Below are 19,657 nucleotides of genomic sequence, written 5' to 3'. Positions count from 1 at the left end.
TGAGTGAGACTTTTACTCAGTGTTTGAGGAGGTCTACTATTGAACAGAGAGAACCATGCTGTATCTGAGTGAGACTTTTACTCAGTGTTTGAGGAGGTCTACTATTGAACAGAGAGAACCATGCTGTATCTGAGTGAGACTTTTACTCAGTGTTTGAGGAGGTCTACTATTGAACAGAGAGAACCATGCTGTATCTGAGTGAGACTTTTACTCAGTGTTTGAGGAGGTCTACTTTTGAACAGAGAGAACCATGCTGTATCTGAGTGAGACTTGTACTCAGTGTTTGAGGAGGTCTACTATTGAACAGAGAGAACCATGCTGTATCTGAGTGAGACTTTTACTCAGTGTTTGAGGAGGTCTACTATTGAACAGAGAGAACCATGCTGTATCTGAGTGAGACTTTTACTCAGTGTTTGAGGAGGTCTACTATTGAACAGAGAGAACCATGCTGTATCTGAGTGAGACTTTTACTCAGTGTTTGAGGAGGTCTACTATTGAACAGAGAGAACCATGCTGTATTTACCATACACTACTTCCTGTTCTTTATCAAATTGTTTCATGTTGAAACTTTAAATATACACCGAGTGGACAAAACATTAAGAACACCTTCCTAATACTGAGTTACACTCCAAACAGCATGGACTCTACACAGTGTCGAAAGCCTTCCACACGGATGCTGTACCATGTTGACTCCAATGCTTCCCACAGTTGTCAAGTTGTCTGGATGTCCTTTGGGTGGTGGACCATTCTTGATACACACAGGAAACACAGCAGCGTTGCAGTTCTTTACACAAGCCAGTGCTCCATGCACCCGTTACCATACCCTGTTCAAAGGCATTTATATATTGTATCTTGCCCATTCACCCTTTGAATGGCACACATACACAATCCATGTCTCAACATCCTTCTTTAACAAGTCTCCTCCCCTTCATCTACACTGATTGAAGTGGATTTAACAAGTGACATGAATAAGGGATCATAGCTTTCACCTGGATTCACCTGGTCAGTCTATATCATGGAAAGATCAAGTGGCCTTCATGTTTTGTACACACAGTGTATGTCTACAGTGAATTGATGAGTAATGCATTAGATTATTGTTCTGTTGCTGTGGAGACAACTGTTTTGTGTAGTGGTTAGAGAGGATACCAGTTAGAGACAACTGTTTTGTGTAGTGGTTAGAGAGGAGATTAGTTAGAGAGAAAACTGTTTTGTGTAGGGGTTAGAGAGGAGACTAGTTAGAGAGACAACTGTTTTGTGTAGGGGTTAGAGAGGATAACAGTTAGAGACAACTGTTTTGTGTAGTGGTTAGAGAGGAGATTAGTTAGAGAGACAACTGTTTTGTGTAGTGGTTAGAGAGGAGATTAGTTAGAGAGAAAACTGTTTTGTGTAGGGGTTAGAGAGGAGACTAGTTAGAGAGACAACTGTTTTGTGTAGGGGTTAGAGAGGAGACTAGTAAGAGAGACAACTGTTTTGTGTAGGGGTTAGAGAGGAGACTAGTTAGAGAGAAAACTGTTTTGTGTTGGGGTTAGAGAGGAGACCAGTTAGAGACAACTGTTTTGTGTTGGGGTTAGAGAGGAGACCCGTTAGGGACAACTGTTTTGTGTAGTGGTTAGAGAGGAGACCAGTTAGAGACAACTGTTTTGTGTAGGGGTTAGAGAGGAGACCAGTTAGAGACAACTGTTTTGTGTCGGGATTAGAGAGGAGACTGGTTAGAGACAACTGTTTTGTGTAGGGGTTAGAGAGGAGACTAGTTAGAGACAACTGTTTTGTGTAGGGGTTAGCTAGGAGACTAGTTAGAGACAACTGTTTTGTGTAGGGGTTAGAGAGGAGACTAGTTAGAGAGACAACTGTTTTGTGTAGGGGTTAGAGAGGAGACCAGTTAGAGAGACAACTGTTTTGTGTAGGGGTTAGAGAGGAGACTAGTTAGAGAGACAACTGTTTTGTGTAGGGGTTAGAGAGGAGACTAGTTAGAGAGACAACTGTTTTGTGTAGGGGTTAGAGAGGAGACTAGTTAGAGACAACTGTTTTGTGTAGGGGTTAGAGAGGAGACCAGTTAGAGAGACAACTGTTTTGTGTAGGGGTTAGAGAGGAGACTAGTTAGAGACAACTGTTTTGTGTAGGGGTTAGAGAGGAGACCAGTTAGAGAGACAACTGTTTTGTGTAGGGGTTAGAGAGGAGACTAGTTAGAGAGACAACTGTTTTGTGTAGGGGTTAGAGAGGAGACTAGTTAGAGAGACAACTGTTTTGTGTAGTGGTTAGAGAGGAGACTAGTTAGAGAGACAACTGTTTTGTGTAGGGGTTAGAGAGGAGACTAGTTAGAGAGACAACTGTTTTGTGTCGGGATTAGAGAGGAGACTAGTTAGAGAGACAACTGTTTTGTGTAGGGGTTAGAGAGGAGACTAGTTAGAGAGACAACTGTTTTGTGTAGGGGTTAGAGAGGATACCAGTTAGAGACAACTGTTTTGTGTAGTGGTTAGAGAGGAGATTAGTTAGAGAGACAACTGTTTTGTGTAGTGGTTAGAGAGGAGATTAGTTAGAGAGAAAACAGTTTTGTGTAGGGGTTAGAGAGGAGACTAGTTAGAGAGACAACTGTTTTGTGTAGGGGTTAGAGAGGAGACTAGTAAGAGAGACAACTGTTTTGTGTAGGGGTTAGAGAGGAGACTAGTTAGAGAGAAAACTGTTTTGTGTTGGGGTTAGAGAGGAGACCAGTTAGAGACAACTGTTTTGTGTTGGGGTTAGAGAGGAGACCCGTTAGAGACAACTGTTTTGTGTAGTGGTTAGAGAGGAGACCAGTTAGAGACAACTGTTTTGTGTAGGGGTTAGAGAGGAGACCAGTTAGAGACAACTGTTTTGTGTCGGGATTAGAGAGGAGACTGGTTAGAGACAACTGTTTTGTGTAGGGGTTAGAGAGGAGACTAGTTAGAGACAACTGTTTTGTGTAGGGGTTAGCTAGGAGACTAGTTAGAGACAACTGTTTTGTGTAGGGGTTAGAGAGGAGACTAGTTAGAGAGACAACTGTTTTGTGTAGGGGTTAGAGAGGAGACCAGTTAGAGAGACAACTGTTTTGTGTAGGGGTTAGAGAGGAGACTAGTTAGAGAGACAACTGTTTTGTGTAGGGGTTAGAGAGGAGACTAGTTAGAGAGACAACTGTTTTGTGTAGGGGTTAGAGAGGAGACTAGTTAGAGACAACTGTTTTGTGTAGGGGTTAGAGAGGAGACCAGTTAGAGAGACAACTGTTTTGTGTAGGGGTTAGAGAGGAGACTAGTTAGAGACAACTGTTTTGTGTAGGGGTTAGAGAGGAGACCAGTTAGAGAGACAACTGTTTTGTGTAGGGGTTAGAGAGGAGACTAGTTAGAGAGACAACTGTTTTGTGTAGGGGTTAGAGAGGAGACCAGTTAGAGAGACAACTGTTTTGTGTAGGGGTTAGAGAGGAGACTAGTTAGAGAGACAACTGTTTTGTGTAGGGGTTAGAGAGGAGACTAGTTAGAGAGACAACTGTTTTGTGTAGTGGTTAGAGAGGAGACTAGTTAGAGAGACAACTGTTTTGTGTAGGGGTTAGAGAGGAGACTAGTTAGAGAGACAACTGTTTTGTGTCGGGATTAGAGAGGAGACTAGTTAGAGAGACAACTGTTTTGTGTAGGGGTTAGAGAGGAGACTAGTTAGAGAGACAACTGTTTTGTGTAGGGGTTAGAGAGGAGACTAGTTAGAGAGACAACTGTTTTGTGTAGGTGTTAGAGAGGAGACTAGTTAGAGAGACAACTGTTTTGTGTCGGGATTAGAGAGGAGACTAGTTAGAGAGACAACTGTTTTGTGTAGGGGTTAGAGAGGAGACTAGTTAGAGAGACAACTGTTTTGTGTAGGGGTTAGAGAGGAGACTAGTTAGAGAGACAACTGTTTTGTGTAGGGGTTAGAGAGGAGACTCGTTAGAGAGACAACTGTTTTGTGTAGGGTTAGAGAGGAGACTAGTTAGAGAGAATCCCACTGTATTTTCCTCCACTGTGAGAGAAACATAGGAGTGTTATTATTTTACCACAGTCACACTGTTGTTTTCTATTTGCTGACCTTCATCAATCAAAGTTCATCAGGATACTGCTGTTGTTATGATGTAATGTTTCAAGTTGAAACCTTAAACATATCTCTACAGTAGAAAGAGGAGGAAGGGAAGCGCTACTAAGGTACACAATAGTACATTTTGGTAGACAGAAGGTGCTCTTTGGTAAAAGGGGTGAATTGGTCATCAAAAAGAAAGGAGGACCAAGGCACTCTTCATAAAATGAATTAAAATGCCTTTATTTGTTATCATGTTCAATAGAAACAAGGTTTTAAAAAATCCGACGCGTTTCGGCTGCATGGCCTTCGTCAGGAAGTACAAAGAAATAAAACAATGTCCTCTATTGAACAGCGTAGCCCTAATTTGAAGAGGGTGTGGTTACAAAATTGATTGGACACAACTAGTAAGCAATACTATACACATTAAAAAGTGAAATACTGTAGCTATGTTACCATAAAAATACAACTCCTAGCTAGAAGTATCAGAACACTTAGATATGACTGGGAGAAGTGTCAAGAATAAGTACGCAATATATTCCATAGAACACAGCAAACATGAACCACAACAGTCTGAACATAGCTGAGGGCAATAGAGCAAAACGTCCACTAGATGACAGCAAATGGACCAATCACAACCCTACACGAAAGGAGAGAAGTTCCTTTAAACCAGGGTATTTAGTGGCCTGTAGTTTGTAAATGCATATCTTTATTTAAACCAGGGTATTTAGTGGCCTGTAGTTTGTAAATGCATATCTTTATTTAAACCAGGGTATTTAGTGGCCTGTAGTTTGTAAATCCATATCTTCCTTTAAACCAGGGTATTTAGTGGCCTGTAGTTTGTAAATCCATATCTTCATTTAAACCAGGGTACTTAGTGGCCTGTAGTTTGTAAATCCATATCTTACATTTAAACCAGGGTATTTAGTGGCCTGTAGTTTGTAAATCCATATCTTCATTTCAACCAGGGTACTTAGTGGCCTGTAGTTTGTAATCCATGTCTTCATTTAAACCAGGGTATTTAGTGGCCTGTAGTTTGTAAATCCATGTCTTCATTTAAACCAGGGTATTTAGTGGCCTGTAGTTTGTAAATCCATGTCTTCATTTAAACCAGGGTATTTAGTGGCCTGTAGTTTGTAAATCCATATCTTCATTTAAACCAGGGTACTTAGTGGCCTGTAGTTTGTAAATCCATATCTTCATTTAAACCAGGGTACTTAGTGGCCTGTAGTTTGTAAATCCATATCTTCATTTAAACCAGGGTACTTAGTGGCCTGTAGTTTGTAAGTCCATTTCTTCATTTAAACCAGGGTATTTAGTGGCCTGTAGTTTGTTTTATCCATGTCTTCATTTAAACCTGGGTACTTATCGGCCTGTAGTTTGTAAATCCATATCTTCATTTAAACCAGGGTATTTAGTGGCCTGTAGTTTGTAAATCCATATCTTCATTTAAACCAGAGTATTTAGTGGCCTGTAGTTTGTAAATCCATTTCTTCATTTAAACCAGGGTATTTAGTGGCCTGTAGTTTGTTTTATCCATACCTTCATTTAAACCAGGGTATTTAGTGGCCTGTAGTTTGTAAATCCATTTCTTCATTTAAACCAGGGTATTTAGTGGCCTGTAGTTTGTTTTATCCATACCTTCATTTAAACCAGGGTATTTAGTGGCCTGTAGTTTGTAAATCCATGTCTTCATTTAAACCAGGGTATTTAGTGGCCTGTAGTTTGTAAATCCATGTCTTCATTTAAACCAGGGTATTTAGTGGCCTGTAGTTTGTAAATCCATATCTTCATTTAAACCAGGGTATTTAGTGGCCTGTAGTTTGTAAATCCATATCTTCATTTAAACCAGGGTATTTAGTGGCCTGTAGTTTGTAAATCCATATCTTCATTTAAACCAGGGTATTTAGTGGCCTGTAGTTTGTAAATCCATATCTTCATTTAGACCAGGGTATTTAATGGCCTGTAGTTTGTAAATCCAAAAACTGTTTAAGACGCTCCCCTTTTCTAATAGAGGCCGGAACATGATCAATACCCATAGCTTGTAGGGAGGCAGGGTTGCCATGGTGTAAGGACTTGTAGTGCCTTGCCATGGGGTAGTCTTCATTGCCTACCCGTATGGCGTCCTTGTGTTCCGTTAAGCGGTCTTGAAGGCGTCTCTTCATCCTTCCAATGTAGAACACCTTGCACTGTGGACATTCCAATATATAGATGACATGAGTGGTTTTGCAGTTAATGAAATGCTTGATGTAATACTCCATTTGGGAAGCTGTGTCAACAAAATACTTTTTCTGTGCAATATTTCTGCAATGGTTGCACTGGTTACATTTAAAAGAGCCTTTGGGTTTGTGGTCAAGCAAAGTTTTTGAGAGTCACCCGGAAGATAACTGTGGACTAATTTGTCATTTAGGATAGGACATCTCTTAATCTCTGGGATATGTGGGACGGTAGCATCCCACCTCGCCAATAGCCAGTGAAATTGCAGGGCGCCAAATTCAAAACAACAGAAATCCCATAATTACAATTCCTCAAACATACAAGTATTTTACACCATTTTAAAGATAAGATTGTTGTAAATCCAGCCACAGTGTCCGTTTTCAAAAAGGCTTTACGACGAAAGCACACCAAACGATTATGTTAGGTCTGCACCTAGTCACAGAAAAACACAGCCATTTTTCCAGCCAAAGAGAGGGGTCACAAAAAGCGGAAATAGAGATAAAATGAATCACTAACCTTTGATGATCTTCATCAGATGACACTCATAGGACTTCATGTTACACAATACATGTATGTTTTGTTCGATAAAGTTCATATTTATGTCCAAAAATCTCAGTATACATTGGTGCGTTATGTTCAGTAGTTCCAAAACATTTGGTGATTTTGCAGAGAGCCACATCAATTTACAGAAATACTCATAATAAACATTGCTAAAAGATACAAGTGTTATGCATGGAATTTTAGATCCACTTCTCAATGCAACCGCTGTGTCAGATTTCAAAAAAACTTTACGGAAAAAGCACACCATGCAATAATCTGAGTACAGCGCTCAGACACAAAAACAAGCCATACAGATACGCGCCATGTTGTGGAGTCAACAGAAGTCAGAAATAGCATTATAAATATTCACTTACCTTTGATGATCTTCATCAGAATGCACTCCCAGGAATCCCAGTTCCACAATAAATGTTTGTTTTGTTCGATAAAGTCCATCATTTATGTCCAAATACCTCATTTTTGTTCACGCGTTTAGTTCACAAATCCAAATTCATGAGGCGCGAGCACTAGGTCCAGACGAAAAGTAAAAAAGTTCCGTTACAGTTCGTAGAAACATGTCAAACGATGTATAGCATCAATCGTTAGGATGTTTTATTCATAAATCTTCAATAATGTTCCAACCAGAGAATTTCTTTGTCTTTAGAAATGAAAGGGAACGCAGCTACCTCTCACGGACGCGCGCGTGATCAGCTCAATGCAGACACCTGGTTGAAACAGCTCTATTTCTCTCCCCCTTCATAGCAGAAGCCTCAAACAAGGTTCTAAAGACCGTTGACATCTAGTGGAAGCCTTAGGAAGTGCAATATGACCCCATAGACACTATATTCGATAGGCAATGACTTAAAAAAACTACAAACCTCAGATTCCCACTTCCTGGTTGGATTTTTTCTCAGGTTTTTGCCTGCCATATGAGTTCTGTTATACTCACAGACATCATTTAAACCGTTTTAGAAACTTCAGAGTGTTTTCTATCCAAATCTACTAATTATATGCATATTCTAGCTTTTAGGCCTGAGTAGCAGGCAGTTTACTCTGGGCACCTTTTTATCCAAGCTACTCAACACTGCCCCCCAGTCCCAAAGAAAGCTTATGACGACTGGTGGCTCAGGAAAGACTTGGCGTAGTAGCGTATCACTTTTTATTATTCCCCAATTATTTTGAATGATTATTTTAATGTTCTCTGCTTCAGTGCTGTATTTTGTAACAAAATACACTCTTGGAGGGGATTTGTTTTCACATGGATTTATAACTTGTTACTTCAGAAGAAAAACTGTTGACATCCAGAAAATAGAAATGAATGTATTATCAGGGAACAATCTTTGCCAAATAAAACAATTGATATGTTATTAACTTGAGGTATGAAATAATGTATAAAATAATTGGAATGACATCTCTATGGGTCCACTTTGGGGGGTCATAGGTCATACCTGTATGCATTGTGGGGTATATTGATGAGACAGAATGGGCAGCATTGGGATGTGCTTTATTATCACATCGTACCATAGATGATAACTACAACAAACTCCCCACAGAACAAGGAGACCCATTGGAAAAGTTTCATAGAGTCGTCATGGATTCAGTGTAAAATCAGTCACAACAACCTATTTTAAAATTGGCCGCCATTCATTTCAATGTGGAGGAACTGAATATATTTCTCAGGGCAGAAATGAATAAATAATTGGTTTAATAAGACTAATAAAGACTGAAAATGTGTGTTACTGTGAGGAAAGTGTTAAAAGATGTCCCAGTATATGTATTTAGTAAAATATTACCAGAGCGTCTGCTAAATTACTAAAATGTAAATGTAATAATGGTAGAAATATGACAAAACACCAAAAATAATGTCGGAAGTTAAGACGGACTGAGGAGATCTGATAGGTTTCCTTCTATGAGATAATATCAGTCATTTAACATGACCTTTATCAATTATGAAGCCTTTATGTGCTTTATGTGCAGAAATTATTAAAGTAATCACAAAATGAGACGTTAGCTGATGAAGATTATCTCATAGAACAAAGTGGATAACATTTCCTGAGCCTGTATTTACCAAATAACTCATTTTCAGAGATAATCAAAAAGAAATACAAAAACGCCATTCATTACCTCATAGGCTGTCGAACGAATCATGGCGGAGTTAGTACCTACAAAAATATGCCGTTACTATTTCTCTCTATACCTGGAACAGGGAGCTGGCTGAATGTAGTGGCCCCCCCTCACTGTATGTAATAACACACTAAAATGTCTGGGCTAACAATGTAAGAAATAACACTGCAAAGTTTCCTCGGGGCTAGAAGCACGGCTCTCTATCGGCGCCATTTTATATATTGACTACGTCCGTCCTAGCTCGCTCATTTTTGTCTTCATCGAAATTACGGATTGCCTCTTGTCCGCTTGTCGTCCCCTTATGCCATAGTTTGATCAAGTATATTATGGAAGCGCAAATGTGCTTATAATTGGAATGTTTGATAAACTTGGGAATGGAATTCAAAACACAGCGCTGTGAAAACAATGATGAAGTTTGAGTTTGGGAAACACTGAGATCCTCTGCATCAATGTAGTCTAGTCAGATGTCTATTATTAGTTACAATGTGGAAATACAATGCAACAATGTAGCCTAGTCAGATGTATATTATTAGGTATAATGTGGAAATACAATGCAACAATGTAGCCAAGTCAGATGTCTATTATTAGGTATAATGTGAAAATACAATGCAACAATGTAGCCAAGTCAGATGTCTATTATTAGAGATAATGTGGAAATGCAATGCAACAATGTAGCCTAGTCAGATGTGTATTATTAGAGATAATGTGGAAATACAATGCAACAATGTTGTCACGCCCTGACCTTAGAGAGCCTTTTAATGTCTCTATTTGGTTTGGTCAGGGTGTGATTTGGGGTGGGCATTCTAGGTTTCGTTTTCTATGATTTTGTGTTTCTATGTTTTGGCCGGGTATGGTTCTCAATCAGGGACAGCTGTCTATCGTTGTCTCTGATAGGGAACCATACTTAGGTAGCCCTTTTCCCTCCTTTTTGTGTGGGAAGTTGTCTTTGTTTGTTGGCACTATAGCCTTAAGCTTGTTTTTGTATTGTTTATTGTTTTTGTCGGCGTCATCCAAAATAAAAAGGAATATGTACGCTCACCACGCTGCACCTTGGTCCAGTTCTTTCAACAGCCGTGACAAATGTAGCCTAGTCATGTCTATTATTAGGTATAATGTGGAAATACAATGCAACAATGTAACACAACTAAAGGATCTAAAGATACTGTGTGTTTAAAATGCCGAACTTCCACATGTTCAATCCTAAATGGGTCAATATGCTGAAATGGATGACTGTGTCTTTAAAGCATTAATGGAGGTCTAAAGGGGCATTGCGTTTAACAATCAAATCTTCAACTGTGTCCTCGTAAATTAAAAGTGAATGATGGAAGATGAAATCCCAAATAAGACCCCACAGGAGAGGACAGAAGAGCATTTAAATTCACTCTACGCAGCACGGAGAGGCACACTTGGAGAGTGGACACACACAATTAATGAAATAATAGTCATTCTTGTTGATGGAGGAAATTTTGAAACTGTGAATGAGGGTCTTGAGGCATTTGATGTTGTTCTCAATGACTTTCAGAATGCTCATGAATCTGTACTAGAGCTGGTCACAGAGGAGGAACAGGAAAATGACTTTCAGAATGCTCATGAATCTGTACTAGAGCTAGTCACAGAGGAGGAACAGGAAAATGACTTTCAGAATGCTCATGAATCTGTACTAGAGCTAGTCACAGAGGAGGAACAGGAACATGAGAGCATTAACTATTATCAACCAAGAATGAGGACTTATGAACATTTCCTGAAAGAGGTGGAAATATGGAAAAATGCTGAAGATGAGCCCCAAATGCTCATTCAACCACATGACAGCATTTCTAATGTGTCAAAAATATCAAGTAAAACAAAGTACTCTAAGGCTGCATCATCCTCAGTGTCCTCTGCACGCCTGAACGCTGAGGCTGAACGAGCAGCTCTACTCGCTCGCCAAGCATCCTTACAGCACGCATTGGAACTGGAGAAAGCTCAACTGAATGTTAGAATGGAAAAAATGGAATTGGAAATGGAGATAGCCGCATATAATGCCAGACTGAAGGTCCTGGAGAGTGTTGAGTCAACTTCTCAATCCCATGCCGTGGCATCCCACTTACTAAGCCAACAAGATGGAATGAAGTCCTGTTTAGAGAACCAGGAACCTGAGGTCTATGAGGAACCGGAACCATCACCTGTTGAGTTTGCTGCATTAGGTGCAGTTCCAAAGACCCCACTACAAAGGGTTTTACAACAACCGACAACAAAGCCATCAAAACCTATTCAGAAAACAGTCATAAACCACACCCCTCAGCAGTCAACAACAAGGTCTAGCAATCAACACAGAATCAACACTATGGGTATCAGCCACAATACCAGCCATGAAAACCTCTCTACTGTCATGCAAAGGCAGAATGAAATTACTGACCTCCTTGTACTACAGCACAAACAGGCCACACTCCCTGTTAGGGAGATAACTACACTGCTCAAAAAAATAAAGGGAACACTTAAACAACACAATGTAACTCCAAGTCAATCACACTTCTGTGAAATCAAACTGTCCACTTAGGAAGCAACACTGATTGACAATAAATTTCACATGCTGTTGTGCAAGTGGAATAGACAACAGGGGGAAATTATAGGCAATTAGCAAGACACCCCCAATAAAGGAGTGGTTCTGCAGGTGGTGACCACAGACCACTTCTCAGTTCCTATGCTTCCTGGCTGATGTTTTGGTCACTTTTGAATGCTGGCGGTGCTTTCACTCTAGTGGTAGCATGAGACGGAGTCTACAACCCACACAAGTGGCTCAGGTAGTGCAGCTCATCCAGAATGGCACATCAATGCGAGCTGTGGCAAGAAGGTTTGCTGTGTCTGTCAGCGTAGTGTCCAGAGCATGGAGGCGCCACCAGGAGACAGGCCAGTACATCAGGAGACGTGGAGGAGGCCGTAGGAGGGCAACAACCCAGCAGCAGGACCGCTACCTCCGCCTTTGTGCAAGGAGGAGCACTGCCAGAGCCCTGCAAAATGACCTCCAGCAGGCCACAAATGTGCATGCGTCTGCTCAAACGGTCAGAAACAGACTCCATGAGGGTGGTATGAGGGCCCAACGTCCACAGGTGGGGGTTGTGCTTACAGCCCAACACCGTGCAGGACGTTTGGCATTTGCCAGAGAACACCAAGATTGGCAAATTCGCCACTGGCGCCCTGTGCTCTTCACAGATGAAAGCAGGTTCACACTGAGCACATGTGACAGACGTGACAGAGTCTGGAGACACCGTGGAGAACGTTCTGCTGCCTGCAACATCCTCCAGCATGACCGGTTTGGCGGTGGGTCAGTCATGGTGTGGGGTGGCATTTCTTTGGGGGGCCGCACAGCCCTCCATGTGCTCGCCAGAGGTAGCCTGACTGCCATTAGGTACCGAGATGAGATCCTCAGACCCCTTGTGAGACCATATGCTGGTGCGATTGGCCCTGGGTTCCTCCTAATGCAAGACAATGCTAGACCTCATGTGGCTGGAGTGTGTCAGCAGTTCCTGCAAGAGAAAGGCATTGATGCTATGGAATGGCCCGCCCGTTCCCCAGACCTGAATCCAATTGAGCACATCTGGGACATCATGTCTCGCTCCATCCACCAACGCCACGTTGCACCACATACTGTCCAGGAGTTGGCGGATGCTTTAGTCCAGGTCTGGGAGGAGATCCCTCAGGAGACCATCCTCCACCTCATCAGGAGCATGCCCTGGCGTTGTAGGGAGGTCATACAGGCACGTGGAGTCCACACACACTACTGAGCCTCATTTTCACTTGTTTTAAGGACATTACATCGAAGTTGGATCAGCCTGTAGTGTGGTTTTCCACTTTAATTTTGAGTGTGACTCCAAATCCAGACCTCCATGGGTTGATAAATTTGATTTCCATTGATCATTTTTGTGTGATTTTGTTGTCAGCACATTCAACTATGTAAAGAAAAAAGTATTTAATAAGAATATTTCATTCATTCAGATCTAGGATGTGTTATTTTAGTGTTCCCTTTATTTTTTTGAGCAGTGTATGTATGACGGTGATCCTCTAAACTTCAGGTCATTCGTGCGTGCATTTGGGCATGGCATAGAAGAGAAGACCAGCAGCCACCAGGATAGGCTCTATTACCTGGAACAGTACACCTCTGGTCAGCAGTCACCAGGATAGGCTCTATTACCTGGAACAGTACACCTCTGGTCAGCAGTCACCAGGATAGGCTCTATTACCTGGAACAGTACACCTCTGGTCAGCAGTCACCAGGATAGGCTCTATTACCTGGAACAGTACACCTCTGTTCAGCAGTCACCAGGATAGGCTCTATTACCTGGAACAGTACACCTCTGGTCAGCAGTCACCAGGATAGGCTCTATTACCTGGAACAGTACACCTCTGGTCAGCAGTCACCAGGATAGGCTCTATTACCTGGAACAGCACACCTCTGGTCAACAGTCACCAGGATAGGCTCTATTACCTGGAACAGTACACCTCTTGTCAGCAGTGACCAGGATAGGCTCTATTACCTGGGACAGTACACCTCTGGTCAGCAGTCACCAGGATAGACTCTATTACCTGGAACAGGACACCTCTGGTCAGCAGTCACCAGGATAGGCTCTATTACCTGGAACAGTACACCTCTGGTCAGCAGTCACCAGGATAGACTCTATTACCTGGAACAGTACACCTCTGGTCAGCAGTCACCAGGATAGGCTCTATTACCTGGAACAGTACACCTCTGGTCAGCAGTCACCAGGATAGGCTCTATCACCTGGAACAGTACACCTCTGGTCAGCCCAAGGATCTGGTCTGTAGTTGTCTACATATGGAAGCCAGAAGAGTCAAAACGGAGGCTAAGAGGTTGTTAAAGGAACACTTTGGCAATGAAATCAAAGTCACCACTGCTTACATCAAACCGGATGATGGAAAGGGACTGGTGGCTATGCACTCTATCTTAGAGGTTGCTGTAATGCTATGCACTCTATCTTAGAGGTTGCTGTAATGCTATGCACTCTATCTTAGAGGTTGCTGTAATGCTATGCACTCTATCTTAGAGGTTGCTGTAATGCTATGCACTCTATCTTAGAGGTTGCTGTAATGCTATGCACTCTATCTTAGAGGTTGCTGTAATGCTATGCACTCTATCTTAGAGGTTGCTGTAATGCTATGCACTCTATCTTAGAGGTTGCTGTAATGCTATGCACTCTATCTTAGAGGTTGCTGTAACGCTATGCACTCTATCTTAGAGGTTGCTGTAATGCTATGCACTCTATCTTAGAGGTTGCTGTAACGCAGAAAAAGGAAGAGGGAAATCTTCCCTCTGACATAAAGTTGATAATGTCAAAACTTCCCTTCAAACTAATGGAAAATGGAGGTCTACAGCATGTGATATTTTAGAGAGAAGTCACCTGAGAACCCAGTTCAGTGACCTGGTGACGTTCATGGAAAAACAGGCCAAAATATTGCAGGATCCGTTTTATGGAGATATTCAACATCTCCTGTCCAACAAAAGGTTGTAAAAAAACAAAACAGCAGCAGACTCTAAACAGCAGCTCAAGGCCGAGAGTAGGGGAAGCAGCTTTGACACTGCAGTAGATGTAGTGTCAGATTGCGACTCTGAAAAACCTTTAAAAGACAAACATTCAAAGTAAAGAGACCAGACACCTGCCCTTCTGATGCTCCCAGTAGTAAAGAGACCAGACACCTGCCCTTCTGATGCTCCCAGTAGTAAAGAGACCAGACACCTGCCCTTCTGATGCTCCCGGTAGTAAAGAGACCAGACACCTGCCCTTCTGATGCTCCCAGTAGTAAAGAGACCAGACACCTGCCCTTCTGATGCTCCCAGTAGTAAAGAGACCAGACACCTGCCCTTCTGATGCTCCCAGTAGTAAAAAGACCAGACACCTGCCCTTCTGATGCTCCCAGTAGTAAAGAGACCAGACACCTGCCATCCTGATGCTCCCAGTAGTAAAGAGACCAGACACCTGCCCTTCTGACGCTCCCAGTAGTAAAGAGACCAGACACCTGCCCTTCTGATGCTCCCAGTAGTAAAGAGACCAGACACCTGCCCTTCTGAAGCTCCCAGTAGTAAAGAAACCAGACACCTGCCCTTCTGATGCTCCCAGTATCTTGTGTATTTTGTGTTGGTGAGCATTTATTGGTCAACTGCCAACAGGTGAAGGTACAGCCACACAAATCCAAGGTTGAGTTTCTAAGATCAAGAGGTCTTTGTTTTGGCTGTTTGATGAGAGAACACTTAAGCAAAGAATCTAAAATAAGGATGTCCTGTCAGAGCTGTCAAAGAAAGCACCCCACTATCCTGCACATTGAAGGAAGAGAGAGAAGTAGATCTCTGAAGGAGGATATGAGTGGTGTAGCAGTAAAGTGGGAGGAGACTGTCAGCAGTGCTCTTGTTTCACTGGAAGCTGGTGAAGATACTGAGGCAGGTACAGATGGTGCAATTGTGCCAGTTCAAGTAAAGCTGGTAAATAGAAGCCAGTCTGTGTTAATCTATGTGTTTCTTGATTCTGGTAGTTCAGCAACATTTTGTACTGAGAGACTCATGATGCAGCTGAAAGCTAAAGCCAGTGAGACTGATATTCTGCTACACAATGGAGCAGGAGAGTCCTACCAGGAGCTTTGAGATATCTGGATTAGAGATTGGCAACATGGAAGGAGACATTTGCTCCAAGAAGGCGTAGCGGACGTGTATTTGTCTTGTCTTGTCCCGTCTTGTCCCGCGTAAATAGTCCTCGTATTTTTTGTATACATTTCGTATATATTTTAATTTCACTTTCCATCTTGGAACTGAATATACATTCCCGCAACCCGCCTCACCCAATGTGGTACGGATCTGCTATTTTTTATACTTTAGAACCGTAACCCCAATCAGAAGCTAGCCAGATAACTAGCTACTAGCTAGTACATTTACATTTACATTTAAGTCATTTAGCAGACGCTCTTATCCAGAGCGACTTACAAATTGGAAAGTTCATACATATTCATCCTGGTCCCCCCGTGGGGAATGAACCCACAACCCTGGCGTTGCAAGCGCCATGCTCTACCAACTGAGCCACACGGTAGTCAGTTAGCCACTGCTGCGGTCTTCGCCCTTAACTCGGACACCAGCCAGCTTCAGCTCGGGCAAATACCTGCCAGTCTGCAGGCGCGATATCAACCCAGAGAATATAGGACTGCTTTTTCTCTACCACATCACCGGATTCCTGACGCAAGCTCTGGACAATTACACCGGATCATCGTCGCTAGCTAGCTGCAACCAGGTGGCTACTACTGGCTAATACCTCTGTCCCGAAACAAGCACCAGTTAGCCTTGAGCTAGCCTCGAGCTAGGCCCATCTGCCGGCTAGCCGAAGAGGCCTACCAGCGAATTATTGGGCTACAATACCTCTTTTGCCAATTGGACTGGACCCTTTATTGCCGAAACGGAGCCCCGCCGATCCATCACGACTGGTCTGCCGACGTAATTGTCCGAGGTGGTTTCAACAGGCTTTTCCATTGCGACGTTTCTGAATACCCATCTGCTAATTATTAGCTGTCTTATCGGCTGCTATCTAAATAAATATACCGGACAATTTTTTTTTTCTTTTTTCCTGGGTCACTATATCTATTTTGCCAATTGGATCGATCCCCTCTACCACACGGAACCCCACTAATCTACCGACGGAAACGAACGAGGTGACAAAAAAATAAAAAAAATAAAAACAGACCTCCATCCTATGTTATCTTGCTACCGATAGCCAGCTACCCGGCCAGCTGTCTGGATCGCCGTGCCCCCAACCAACCTCTACTCACTGGACCCTTATTGATCACTCGATTAAGCATGCCTCTCCTTAATGTAAATATGCCTTGTCCATTGCTGTTCTGGTTAGTGTTTATTGGCTTATTTCACTGTAGAGCCTCTAGCCCTGCTCACTATATATCCAACCTCTCAGTTCCACCACCCACATATGCGATGACATCACCTGGTTTCAATGATGTTTCTAGAGACTATATCTCTCTCATCATCACCCATTACCTAGGTTTACCTCCACTGTATTCACATCCTACCATACGTTTGTCTGTACATTATTCCTTGAAGCTATTTTATCGCCCCCAGAAACTTCCTTTTACTCTCTGTTCTAGACGTTCCAAACGACCAATTCTCATAGCTTTTAGCCGTACCCTTATCCTACTCCTCCTCTGTTCCTCTGGTGATGTAGAGGTGAATCCAGGCCCTGCAGTACCTAGCTCCACTCCTATTCCCCAGGCGCTCTCTTTTGATGACTTCTGTAACCGTAATAGCCTTGGTTTCATGCATGTTAACATTAGAAGCCTCCTCCCTAAGTTTGTTTTGTTCACTGCTTTTGCACACTCTGCCAACCCAGATGTTTTAGCCGTGTCTGAATCCTGGCTTAGGAAGACCACCAAAAATTCGGACATTTTCATCCCTAACTACAAGATTTTCAGACAAGATAGAACGGCCAAAGGGGGCGGTGTTGCAATCTACTGCAAGGATTGCCTGCAGAGTTCTGTTTTACTATCCAGGTCTGTTCCGAAACAATTTGAACTCCTACTTTTAAAAATCCACCTCTCTAAAAACAAGTCTCTCACTGTTGCCGCCTGCTATAGACCACCCTCTGCCCCCAGCTGTGCTCTGGACACCATATGTGAACTGATTGCCCCCCATCTATCTTCAGAGCTTGTGCTGCTAGGCAACCTAAATTGGAACATGCTTAACACCCCAGCCATCCTACAATCTAAGCTTGATGCCCTCAATCTCACACAAATTATCAATGAACCTACCAGGTATCACCCCAATTCCGTAAACACGGGTACCCTCATAGACATCATCCTAACCAACTTGCCCTCCAAATACACCTCTGCTGTTTTCAACCAAGATCTCAGCGATCACTGCCTCATTGCCTGTATCCGTAATGGGTCAGCGATCAAACGACCTCCACTCATCACTGTCAAACGCTCCCTGAAACACTTCAGCGAGCAGGCCTTTCTAATCGACCTGGCCGAGGTATCCTGGAAGGATATTGATCTCATCCCGTCAGTAGAGGATGCCTGGATATTTTTTTAAAATGCCTTCCTCACCATCTTGAATAAGCATGCCCCATTCAAGAAATTTAGAACCAGGAACAGATATAGCCCTTGGTTCTCTCCTGACCTGACTGCCCTTAACCAACAGAAAAACATCCTATGGCGTTCTGCATTAGCATCGAACAGCCCCCGTGATATGCAATTTTTCAGGGAAGCTAGAAACCAGTATACACAGGCAGTTAGAAAAGCCAAGGCTAGCTTTTTCAAGCAGAAATTTGCTTCCTGCAACACAAACTCAAAAAAGTTCTGGGACACTGTAAAGTCCATGGAGAATAAGAACACCTCCTCCCAGCTTCCAACTGCACTGAAGATAGGAAATACTGTCACCACCGACAAATCCATTATAATTGAGAATTTCAATAAGCATTTTTCTACGGCTGGCCATGCTTTCCACCTGGCTACCCCTACCCCGGTCAACAGCACTGCCCTCCCCTCTGCTACTCGCCCAAGCCTTCCCCATTTCTCTTTCTCCCAAATACAGTCAGCTGATGTTCTGAAAGAGCTGCAAAATCTGGACCCTTACAAATCAGCCGGGCTAGATAATCTGGACCCTTTCTTTCTAAAACTATCTGCTGAAATTGTTGCCACCCCTATTACCAGCCTTTTCAACCTCTCTTTCGTGTCGTCTGAGATTCCCAAAGATTGGAAAGCAGCTGCGGTTATCCCCCTCTTCAAAGGGGGAGACACTCTAGACCCAAACTGCTACAGACCTATATCTATCCTACCCTGCCTTTCTAAGGTCTTCGAAAGCCAAGTCAACAAACAGATTACCGACCATCTCGAATCCCACCATACCTTCTCCGCTATGCAATCTGGTTTCAGAGCTGGTCATGGGTGCACCTCAGCCACGCTCAAGGTCATAAACGATATCTTAACCGCTATCGATAGGAAACAGTACTGTGCAGCCATATTCATTGACCTGGCCAAGGCTTTTGACTCTGTCAATCACCACATCCTCATCGGCAGACTCGACAGCCTTGGTTTCTCTAATGATTGCCTCGCCTGGTTCACCAACTACTTCTCTGATCGAGTTCAGTGTGTCAAATCGGAGGGTCTGTTGTCCGGACCTCTGGCAGTCTCTATGGGGGTGCCACAGGGTTCAATTCTTGGACCGACTCTCTTCTCTGTATACATCAATGATGTCGCTCTTGCTGCTGGTGAGTCTCTGATCCACCTCTACGCAGACGACACTATTCTGTATACTTCTGGCCCTTCTCTTGACACTGTGTTAACAACCCTCCAGGCGAGCTTCAATGCCATACAACTCTCCTTCCGTGGCCTCCAATTGCTCTTAAATACAAGTAAAACTAAATGCATGCTCTTCAACCGATCGCTGCCTGCACCTGCCCGCCTGTCCAGCATCACTACTCTGGACGGCTCTGACTTAGAATATGTGGACAACTACAAATACCTAGGTGTCTGGTTAGACTGTAAACTCTCCTTCCAGACTCACATCAAGCATCTCCAATCCAAAGTTAAATCTAGAATCGGCTTCCTATTCCGCAACAAAGCATCCTTCACTCATGCTGCCAAACATACCCTTGTAAAACTGACCATCCTACCAATCCTCGACTTCGGTGATGTCATTTACAAAATAGCCTCCAAAACCCTACTCAATAAATTGGATGCAGTCTATCACAGT

At 42.9% G+C, this 19,657-nt stretch overlaps 1 protein-coding gene across 1 annotated transcript in view; it reads left to right on the top strand.

Moving 5' to 3' along the window:
• LOC120037597 (trichohyalin-like) overlaps positions 1 to 19,657 on the top strand; it is a 33,338-nt gene that overhangs the window by 1,310 nt on the left and 12,371 nt on the right. Inside the window, exon 2 of the mRNA XM_038983592.1 lies at positions 10,797 to 11,108. Coding sequence (XP_038839520.1) covers positions 10,797 to 11,108 — 312 coding nt within the window. The remainder of the gene's footprint in view (positions 1 to 10,796; positions 11,109 to 19,657) is intronic.

This window comes from Salvelinus namaycush, unplaced genomic scaffold (assembly GCF_016432855.1).
Source record: "Salvelinus namaycush isolate Seneca unplaced genomic scaffold, SaNama_1.0 Scaffold177, whole genome shotgun sequence".
Taxonomy (NCBI): Eukaryota; Metazoa; Chordata; class Actinopteri; order Salmoniformes; family Salmonidae; genus Salvelinus; species Salvelinus namaycush.
The sequence above is the reverse complement of the archived record's forward strand: the minus strand, read 5'-3'. Positions and strand labels throughout refer to the sequence as shown.